The sequence below is a fragment of the Manduca sexta genome, unplaced genomic scaffold, assembly GCF_014839805.1.
Source record: "Manduca sexta isolate Smith_Timp_Sample1 unplaced genomic scaffold, JHU_Msex_v1.0 HiC_scaffold_208, whole genome shotgun sequence".
Lineage (NCBI taxonomy): Eukaryota > Metazoa > Arthropoda > Insecta > Lepidoptera > Sphingidae > Manduca > Manduca sexta.
The window spans coordinates 8,374-19,806 of NW_023593008.1; the positions used below are offsets into that span (position 1 = coordinate 8,374).

At 33.5% G+C, this 11,433-nt stretch overlaps 1 protein-coding gene and 1 pseudogene across 3 annotated transcripts; both read left to right on the forward strand.

The window, feature by feature from the left end:
• The first annotated feature begins 3,143 nt into the window (after positions 1 to 3,143).
• Positions 3,144 to 6,191, forward strand: LOC115444559 (trafficking protein particle complex subunit 2-like protein). Of its 3 annotated transcripts, none has more exons than XM_037445757.1 (4): positions 3,144 to 3,385; positions 4,548 to 4,762; positions 5,607 to 5,783; positions 5,935 to 6,191. In XM_037445757.1, the coding sequence occupies exons 1-4, from the start codon at positions 3,353 to 3,355 to the stop codon at positions 5,978 to 5,980; spliced, it is 471 nt and encodes a 156-aa protein (XP_037301654.1). In that variant the 5' UTR covers positions 3,144 to 3,352; the 3' UTR covers positions 5,981 to 6,191. The 3 variants fall into 3 exon arrangements, 1 of the variants encoding a protein (XP_037301654.1); XR_005113551.1 differs by having other exon boundaries at positions 3,145 to 3,385; positions 4,548 to 4,758; XR_005113552.1 differs by lacking the exon at positions 3,144 to 3,385 and adding an exon at positions 4,159 to 4,395 and having other exon boundaries at positions 4,548 to 4,758.
• Positions 6,192 to 6,673: 482 nt separating this feature from the next.
• LOC119191899 lies at positions 6,674 to 9,020 on the forward strand (annotated as a pseudogene).
• The last annotated feature ends 2,413 nt before the right edge of the window (positions 9,021 to 11,433 follow it).

The window sequence follows — 11,433 nt, forward strand, 5'->3', positions numbered from 1 at the left end:
TAAACAAAAAGTATTTAAACAAACTTTTTTTTGAGTTATACTTGATAATGGTTGTGTAATACTACATCTTCTTTGCCATTGCAGTCTTCCGGATAATAAAAAAAGAAATAATGCTATGAAACTTAATAATAGTGATGTAGTTTGTTATTAATGCATAGCAGAAAGTTTATAGAGGCAACGATTTGTTTGTACATACTGTGATCGAGAGAAACAATGTTCGATATTTATTAGTTCGTCGTAAGTGTAAATAAATGATTTTTACGCCTATTTTAGCTTTTATTTTTATACATTTATCTAGCTCAAAAGTATACATTCTAATACATACGCACATAAATAGATGTATGTTATATTTACAAATATATTATTTTTCTTTTTCCTGAATAAGTTTTAATGACACTCATACGATTTCATCAGCATCATCGTATAATTTTTGTGAAGAAATAAAACCAAAAATAACATAAATCTATACACTTATTGGTTATATACAATATATTCTCATTACATTCCATAACAAATTTAGTAATTGCATAAATCCATGCATTAACTACCGGCTGTTATCTCCATGATTCATTTGAGATGTGACTTGACCTCATTATACCAAAATAAAGTTTGTGTAATCTCTACATAATACATGTAAAAAGATGCGTCATACTTTATATTAGCTTCTTTTCAACTATGCTTGAGTTTTAATGCACATTACTGGAATTCAATTAAAACTTTTAAAGAACATCTATGTGTATATTAGGAAGGTACATTTTAAACAGGTTCAAACCAGTTTCTCCTAAAAAACATTGGTCCTTCAAGCAAGATATAGTTTTAAAAATGTCACATCTATAACCAACAAATGTTATATTTATACTCAATAAAAACATATAAATCTTAAAACAATTATTAAAGAATACATAACATTAAAATATGGCACAATCAACATGATGAAAAAAAGGTTCAAATAATGAATTTTACGAAAATTTTGTAGCTTAAAAAAGCTTATATAACATATATACAGTAACATTCACATTGCGTTTATAAATTATACCACATATTTATCTTAATCTCTGCTTACATTGTGATTTTAACAGAAATACCAGTTTTACTTTAAATATTTGATAATTTTGTGCATAGAGCATGGATGCGAGTGTATTAATGACTGAAAAAGTGACATGGCTGCTGCAATTTGTTCTCTTAGAGCACGTAAAATTTCAATTGCTTTTTATTGATATTTACAGTTTGAGTTACATATGGTAAAGTGTTACTTTGAAGAAGATAAGTATTCAATTTCAAATTTGATACAGTAATGCAATGTCAAAATGTATAAGATATTCAATACTTACCATTCCTAATAATATCTTTAATACTATGACTAATAACTTAAAGGTTAATAATCTACAATTATATAAAAGACATTTACTTTTTTAGAGGAAAAACAAATAGGTCCACAAAACCAGCACAAAATAATAAAAATAAGGAAACATTTCTTAAAATAATAAAATATATTGCAAGCACTATAACTAAAATGATTACTTTGTGATAACAATTTAAAATAAAAAAAAAAAACTGTTTTAGTATAAATGCATAAATCATATAAAAAAGATAGTCAATGATAATATTTAACCTTTATACACTTTGATTCAAAAAGAGTCACAAAAAAATATTAACAGTTTCCTTATAATATGTTAGGCAATTAAAAGTGTTATAATACACTAAACCATTAATAAATGTACATACACATGTATCAAAATACTTAACAGATATGTTGAAGGTATGTTAAGTAACTTAACGCTTCAGCTCAAATATATAATCTTGTTTGATATTACTATTAATCCTCTACATAATACACTGAGAAATATTAAGATGTCTTACATCATTAACCATCATAAATACATTGTAATTGATATGAATTGATACTTAAACATATATACAACATTTACAGTAAACAGCAAATATTAGCATGGATTTCTACATTTTATCAACAGTGATTTCTCAATAAGTATGGAAAATTTTATTTAATAAAAATTAATTAAATCATTCTCTATAAGCATAACATAATTTAATATTATTCATTAATTTAGAGCTTAACTCGCTATGCTTTTCACATTTCATCAACACTAACTCAAATACATGTAAAGTCAGTGAACCTTTTTAAAACAATCATCTCATCCATATATCGATTTATAAGGTTACAACTATTTCACCCTCTTTCTCATGCTTGTCATCATACAGGGAGCAAATGCAATGCATATATCACGGTTTTATTCTATCCGAAATCAGAACCAATGCAATGCACAATGTTTATGGGTCACATTACTATTCCTCGATTTTTTATATACTGCACTGATAAGACAAATTGAACACTGCTAAAATCACTTAAAAACAATTATATGAGTCAACAGTCAAGGCTGCTTTATCACAATGTTTCATCATCAGCCATATCCTATATAACATTCACTGCTGGACATGGGCCTCCCCCAAAAGATTTCTAGAACAATCTATTGAAAGCGACCCATATCCGGTGATCTGGAACTTTTATTCGGTCCGCCTCATAGGTATCACAATGTTTATGATCTTACAAAAGCTTCGTAAACACGAACCATATGAAGTACATGCACCAGCACATGAAAATTAATATGCCAAGCATGTTGAAATATCAGTCAGCTTGTTTGGTCTCCGGTGGTCCGAGGAGCTGGGCGGTGAGGGCGCGTAGGTCCGTCGCCAGGTCTCTCGGCAGCTGGAGCTCATCAGCAGCGTCCTCATCACGCAAAATAGATGCTATAGACAACAATGTTGTGTACCTCAAGGTCCTAAGAGGCACTGTTATATTCCAGTTGAATCGATGTCTTACATTTGCGATACTAGGCGGGGCACGAAATACCGTCTTATTGTTCACAACATACGACTCCTGCGTTTTATAATCAGTAAATTCCCAAGGGTGAGTTATATATGTGTCAACGTCGAAGTGTTTACCGGGGTTTAAAAGAATGTAGTCCCGTCTTAGACCTTGGAAATCTCTCCAAACGACACTTATTCGTTGTGATGTGCAATTTGTAAATCTTACGTACGCACGGCGTGTTGAATCTATAGATTTCACAACAACACGCTCGCCTTTTTCGTTTTCTTCGTACAGTAAATTACGATCTCCGAAAGCCATTATAAATGTTTTCACAATTATTAAGTGCTTAATACACAATAGTTACTTTAGATTTTTGACACTATAATAACGTTTAATTTGCAGTTGGACACATTTACACATTGGACGACCATTTTTTTGACAATATTAATTTCGTATCTACCCGCCACGCACACGTCAATTCAGTTTCACGTCCCTCGCACTCTCAGCTCGCACTATTGATTCACAATGGCAGTTTGTGTCGCAGTTATCGGCAAAGATGTGAGTTTTTACTGTTGTTGCTTGTTATACTGAAGTTAAGAATAGTATTTTTGTTTGTATCCAGTTACAATCAATGAGTGCAATATATAACATGTCACAATGAATTGAGGAAAGTCATCAATATATCTGCGGAAAGTCAATAGTTACATTTTTAATATGACGTCATTTGTTTTGTTTTGTCATTGTCAAAATTCTACAACGCCCTCATAACCATAGACTTTTTTTTTAATTTTGATTTTCCCTTTATTATTGGGAAGGCAAAGAGTTCTAGCCCATACAGCATAACCATAGACTTTTTTGGTTTGATTTACTCCTTAAGGAGAAGGCAAATGCTCTTAGCCATACAGCCTAATACATACCATAGACTTTGACATTGGCAAAATCATCGTCTGCCAACGATGGAGCCGCAATATGAAAATTGAATTGAATTGAACCATAGACTATTTTTTTCTTCGTCATTCAGAGGGACAGGCTATAGTCTTACGACCATACTGCCTAGTCTTACTTATTTTAACCATAGACTTTTTTTTGGCTTGATTTACTCCTTTGGGAGAAGGCAAAGGCTCTCAGCCATACAGCCTAGTCTGTCAATTATTGAGCCCATTGATGATTGAACCCATCCTTATTACTATTACATCCCATCACTATTACGGATTCAAAACTTATATATTTGTGTAATTTATAAAAGCTATATTTTGTGACTCATGTACTTAAAAAAATACTGATAATTTTTTTTGTTATGTCATAGAACAAAAATCACTTTGCAACCATCGCCCATCCTACGCATATCATAATTATGCATAATGGCGCAACCAAAATCTTGTAACTCCTTGAATCAGGGTGCCCAGTGTAATTCTTTATTTACCGTGTTGAAAGGCTACAAATATCGAGATTTTGGATAAAAATACGCTGAATCAGTGAATTAATATGACAAGGAGGCGGGACCAAGAAAATAGTCCCCTGATTTGGGTTGTTCCGGCAACCAAATTCAATTAATGCAGTAAAATATGGTACGGTAATATACCGTGAAGGTAATAATTACACTTTACGATGCATTAACACTAATTACCGTGTACATGGAGACACTGCTGCGAATACCTAAGTAAAGTATAAAGCTCGACGCGTAAAATTTTTATATTATTTCTAAACTTGTTTCTTTCAGAATTCTCCACTATACATCGGCGGTGTAGGCAACGACACGAGCACAGACAACGAGTTGTCGCGGCAATGGCTCGTCCACACGGCCCTGGACGCGTTAGAAGAGAGACTCGCCACTACCAACACAGGAAACGCTGGCACAAATACGAACACTGCCCGTACTGATCTCAGAGATCTATATCTTGGCTTGTTATACTCTACTGATACGCATAAATGTAAGTGATGTTTTTTACGAGTAACTTGTATTTTTTTCATAACGTGCATTAAAATCTATATAAGAATCAGTTCGCGTATTTTCCTATTTATAAGTGTTTTTCAATAATAATATATCTCATCATTTAATTTATGACTAGGTCCTTATTCTAAGGTGCTAATAATAACAGTTATGTTATAGTATTAAATGTTATTAATTTCCTAAAGCAAGACACTTCTAACACAACGATAGAGAAATATAGATTATTTACTTTAATGTTTATGTCATGCATAGCATCACTTATATTTGTGTCTTATCCTTTCTTATCTCCTGTTTATTTTAAATAAAACAGATACTTAAGTTTACGGTAAATTTCATAAGGCATTGTTTTGATCCGAAGATTTTATTACAAAACTGCCAACAACCTTACGACCTTTCGATTTTCAATGCAGTTTTGTTTTTATACATCCCAGATGAAATACTTGAATGCCTGCCGATATATTTTGATTTTCATTCCATGAGATGAATTTTGTAGTACGTGTGCTATATTTTTATAAGATAAGCCATAAACTATGAGACCGTCGCACGTACGTTCTGAGTCTAATCTCTCTTTGCATAAGACCATATTGTATAGGCAATAAAAAGCTAAATTGGGTACCACCTCATTTGATTCGGCCCATTCATGCTGCAGCAAAAAATATTGACACATGGTTCTACTCAAAGAGAATTATAATATATAGTTCTACTTTTGCTCTATCAATTACAAAACTGAGGTCGATATTTTAAGCTTCCTTTAAATCGTAATTATGTTTCAAAGTGACTTCACATAATCTGCTTAGAAATGTTTTACATCGTTTTTGAATATTCTAGATATGGGTACGTAACAAACACGCGAATCAAACTTGTGCTGGTGACAAGTTCGACCTCACCAAGCGGCAGTAACATCCGGGATGCTGAAGTGCGGACTGCACTGCGTAGACTACACGCCTTGTACGCCGACGCTATATGCAATCCATTTCATCTGCCTGGTGATCAAATTACTTCGCCGTAAGTATAAATCCACTATAAGCATCCATCCAATATTATCTGGTCATAATATTTTACCCATAATAAGTATTGTTAACAATAAATTGTATATTCCCCTTCATTTCAATGGTAGTACGTAAATGATACACAATACAATATTTTTCTGTTACAGGAAATTTGATAAGCAGGTCAAAAACATAATGATGAACAATGTTTAATCAATACTACGAACTGCGATTGCGGTCCTTTCTTCATTTAATTTCTGTGTTTAGTTTGTGTTATACTTGAAATTATTTTATTTAAGTTTATAATATTATAAGGCTATAATTATGTTATTCCGTATTTTAGTATTACCGAGAGTGTAACTTTACAAATAAATAACTAATTGGTTATTGAGTTAATAAAGTGTGTAGCTACATAAAGTTTAAATCGTATTTGTATCTAGTTTTTATCCCTATAACATGAAAAGAAGGCAATGGGATTTTTTTCTTGGAAAAGGTGATTCACATGGGTCAATGTCGTCCGCACCTAATTTAAAATAAATCTTAAAATGATTAATATTTGAGAATTTTCATGAGGGAAAATATAATAAAGGTATATAACTGACATCTAAATCCTATTTTGAGTTTAGCATGGCCTGATATCGTAGCCAAATAAAATTTAAAAAGGTTGAACGTTTTAAAGCTCCCTGGCTCTTTAAAGAAAAAAATGTTTATACCTACACACTGCCATCTGTTAACTATATGTAAAACAATCAAGATAGTACTATGACATAATTTATAGAGGGGGCGCTTTTAGGTATAAAAAAAAATATTCTACAAGTGACAGGTCTCATCAAGCCCAGATAAAGTCAAGAATTCCGCCATCTCTTTCTTTTATGAAGTGAATTGCGAAGCTGTACTCCGGTTCAGCGCTGAGCAATTTTAATAGGAAAGTTGTTTATCTCGACCGGATTATCGCAACAATATGGTAAGTAACGTATTATTTAGTGTAATTAAGTGTTTTCCGTCATATAAAGTGATTTAAAACTTAAATCTGTGGAAAGTGTTGAGGTTATGATTGCACGTGTCAAGATGAAAGTATTCATCACATTACTCTAATAAAGCATATTTATGTATGGTCAATATTATTATCAATATAAATCTTCCCTTACATCTTTAGTAATGTTACAATTCTTTATATTGCCTTTAAAAATTGCCTTTTCCAACACTAGGTGTCATGGCGCGAAATGAGACATTACAATAGATGTTTATGTTCTCTGAAACTTGAGTTGATAGTATCGTTCAATTAATGGTTGTGCATTATATAAATTTAAGGATCCCAATTATTTTCACGACTGATGACTTATTGGTAATTGCAGGCAGCCGCCGTCGTGTCAGGCAAGGATATCGAGAAGCCTCAGGCAGAGGTTTCGCCAATCCACCGCATCAGGATCACGCTGACTTCGCGCAACGTGCGCTCGCTTGAGAAAAGTGTGCGCTGACCTCATCAATGGCGCCAAGAAACAGAAGCTGCGTGTGAAGGTATTAACTTTGTTTTTTAAATGGTCAACCTTTGGTGACACCTTATGTCGGTCGTGGATTTGGCGATTCTCAGTTTGATATAATGCTAACCACCAATGACGTTTTACGAATAGACGCGTCATAGAATAACAAAATTGCACCTAAAAACAGCACACTATGTACTATAGTCACATACTTGTACAGCTCTAGCAGCTCGCATTGATACAGTCCAAGCGTTAATCTCCGTGGCCATCTAGTTTATTGGTCTCTGGTCGCCATAACAGTCGAATAAGATGCATTTATTAGTTACAAATAAGTTAAATAGTGTATTGTTTAGTTTAGTATCACCCATTTTACAAATTGATAAAAAAGATGTATTAACATCATTAAAAGGGCATCAGTGGTGAAGGATCCATATAAGCTGCCTTTCGTAATTTATGTAAAATCTAATTAGCATTACAACAATTGAACATAGATATGCGAAAAGGATACAACCCAGAGTATGGTCGAAAAAGTGAAATTTGTTCTAGTCTATATTTTCCATTAGTAAAAACATCTCAGTCAAACAAAATCGGTAATTTGAACTTTTTATTAACAAAATAGATATTCATCAATGAGCAAAAATACAATTAAAAACATAAATATTCACTGTCTCTAAAGTAACATTTTGTGGGCTGAATCCTGTTTAAGCGTATCTGTATCCCATTTACAGGCCACATTTATGCATATTAGTACCTATATTATGTCGGGTTCCCTTTTAGAAAATGTCACCGTTCACCACAGAAAGACATACTCTATCATACAAATATCAAACAGCGCTGTGATGAAGGCATGTCATTTTATCGATGGTGTGTTCACAATAAAGTGCTAGAGAATTACTTCTCAAAGTGCAGAGTGCATGGGCCTTATGGCGCTCTCTGCTCATAGGGAAGTCACATTTATATCCAAGCAGGTAACAGTTATAATGCTATTTCTATTTATGTAGTATCCTTAATTTTCACTACATGTTGAGATTATCCTGGTAAATATTGTTATAAAAGTTAAATACTGCCTGCCTGATAACAATAATAATAATAAATTTAAAGATGGTCTTAGTATTATAGGTCTATCTGATATGTAATTTTTTTTACTGAAATTAAACTTGGTAACTATTAAAACCTACTTTGCGTGGTTTCAACATAAAATAAATGTAAACATTAATTTTTATTTTTTGTGAACTGTTAAAGGGTCCTATCATACATGACATTTATCTCAACTTATATAACATGACATACTATGGTAATAGACTTTATTTTATATGTGCAAAGATAGATGACCTAATAGTCAGTAAACTTCTTTGAACTTTAGATAGAGTGTCAACTAACAAGAAACCATTACTCCTGACCAGTTGACACAAATATGGTTAAATTCAAAATACAAAAACTGTGATCCCTGTAAAAACATCTTTCTATTCTCAGCTAATTTCACTAGCTTACCATTCTAACTTGACATTTATTTTACAATGATCATTTTTATTCCAGGGCCCAGTCCGCATGCCGACCAAGATCCTGCGCATCACAACCCGCAAGACCCCTTGTGGTGAAGGTTCCAAGACCTGGGACAGGTTCCAGATGCGCATCCACACGCGAGTGATCGACCTGCATTCCCCCTCAGAGATTGTGAAGCAGATCACTTCCATCAACATCGAGCCTGGTGTAGAGGTTGAGGTCACCATCGCCGACGCGTAGGCACAGCCGCCAATAAATATATTTATGTATTTGAGTGTTTTATTTGATTCTATTTTTACTGGTGGTGTCTCATATGTGAGAGTCCGCCTGGGTAGGTACCACCGCAATGTCTGCCGCCAAGTAGCAGTGTGTAGTCACTTTTGTGTTCCGGTTTGATGCAACATTGTAGCCAGTGCAACTACTGGACATAATAAGACTTAACATCTCATGTCTCACGATGGCGAGCGCAGGGAAATATAAAACAATACTTTGTAATTCAAGGTGTTGGATGGTGTTTCTATCGTTTATAGGCGGTGGTATCGCTTACTATCAGGTGAAAGGGGCAAGCTTGTCTAGTCATTCATAGCTATAAAAAAAATATATTTTATGAACGAGTTACTTCCATAGTAAATCTATGGGTCCAATATTAATTATACATTATTTTGAATAAGGCCGGAGTTTCATCCATGCTTAGGTAAGGTTTGGGTTTATGACACGTGTATAGCAAACCAATTCACAGCGGGGCAAAGAAGCCGCACGCTCATCTATTGTAATAGAACGTTAACTTTAACAATGATTACAACACCGGCCAAAATAGAATTCAGGAAATAGAAATTGTAAAACAAGGAAGAGACTAGATTCTGTAAAAATATATCGATTTTGATGACAATTTTTATTTTATCTTGTTAATCTAATTTGGACCTAAAATTTTGTTTTACCTCTATCACCTCTAGTCTTAGTGTAGTAGACAATATCATATCAATAGTAGAGATTATATCAAACAATGTAAGCATATGGAACATCACAGAAAATTGACATAATGAATTAACAATTATTATCCGTCGTAGGTCTCACCATGTAGAAAAAATATAAATTCGTTGTTGAATGTTGACTTTCATTGGTTGGATCTTTCGAAACTAATTTTTGAAACCGTGGCCCATTTCGTAACTTTTATTAAATTGTTATTTTTCTGCCTACGTGGGATCAAACTTGTAACCTCACAATGTCTCGTTAGACAGTACTATATTCTTTGCTCACAATTAACTGCCACACGATGGAGTCTGAAATAAAAAAAACAACCGCTGTAATAACTGCGATATTTCTTATTTTATGTTCTACAACAATTTTGATAGAACCAAGCTTGCTCATTAGGTAAAGATCAAGTACTAGATAATGACGCTCGATGGCGCTACTAGTCGGCATCTCGAAACAATTCGATTCGATTTTGGAACTAAGAAACCATATACATGACAATGTATAAAATTTGTGAAACTGAAATCAAATTTGTAACTCTCGTTACTAACGTATTCACTTACCTATTAATTATGCACTAAGTATTGCTTGAGGCTTCACTTACGTGGAAGTCTTGTTCCCGGGTAAAAGTAGCCTGATATCAACATTTAATCCAAGGCATGCTCTATCCAACTGCAAAATGTCATTCAAATCCGTTCAGAGATTTATACACGGAGGAAGCCAACAGTGCAACCATGGCCTCGAATGTGTAAGGAGCACAAATATAAAAACATTACCCTACTCCGATAATCGGATAAAAATACAAAGATTTTTCGTCTCAAGTCTCCATTAGTTAAGATCGACACTCTTTGAGTTTACTTCTGACAAACATAAATACATACCTTTTACAATCATTCGCAATTGACGTATTATTAATATCAGTGGCGGCTTTAACTAAACGCGAGGCCCCTGGAGAAAGCAAAAAAAAGAAAAAACGTCGCGAGGCTCCGCATACAGCAAAACAAAAAGGTCTCTGGTATTTAAAGTTTCCTTGATAAGATCGTAAAGAAGGTCCTCCAAGAGTCTGCGTGAGGCCCCGGGCAGTTGCACTTAAGGCCACCTCTGCGTAAGATAAAAAAAACTTCCCTGTATAACCATCACGAGCAAAATGTCCCGTACATGCAAGTTTCATATTTCATAATAGTTATTTCGACTTGGCTCGCGGTGCCTCGCAAATCGCTCACGACAGCACGAACCTCGTTCCGGGAAATTGTAAAAGTTATGAGGTTATGTAGTAGGGAACCATTGTGACAATATTAATACAGTTGAACTCATGTTTCCACGGATGTTAGACATTAAAGTAAAAATATTTTGCAGATTTTATCGCTATCGATAATTTTTTTGGTATTTTTTAACCATTCGAGAGTTCGATTTGGTAATCATATTAATTTTGTTTTCATTGTTAATGCGCTGACTAGAATAATGGTACAATTTTTGCAAAAAAATCTTATTGATTATAATATAAGTAATTATAGATTAAATATAAAACACTTTTAAATGATTCTGGTTTTTACAAAATAATATTTTATGTAGTACATCTACTTACCTAAACTCGTCTAAGCATTGTGAACCAAAGCCTTTGACATTAAACCTACTACTATGCAATACGTATATGTATATATAAAGTTATGAGAAATACATGTAACTTGTTATATTATGTGACTATTTTGC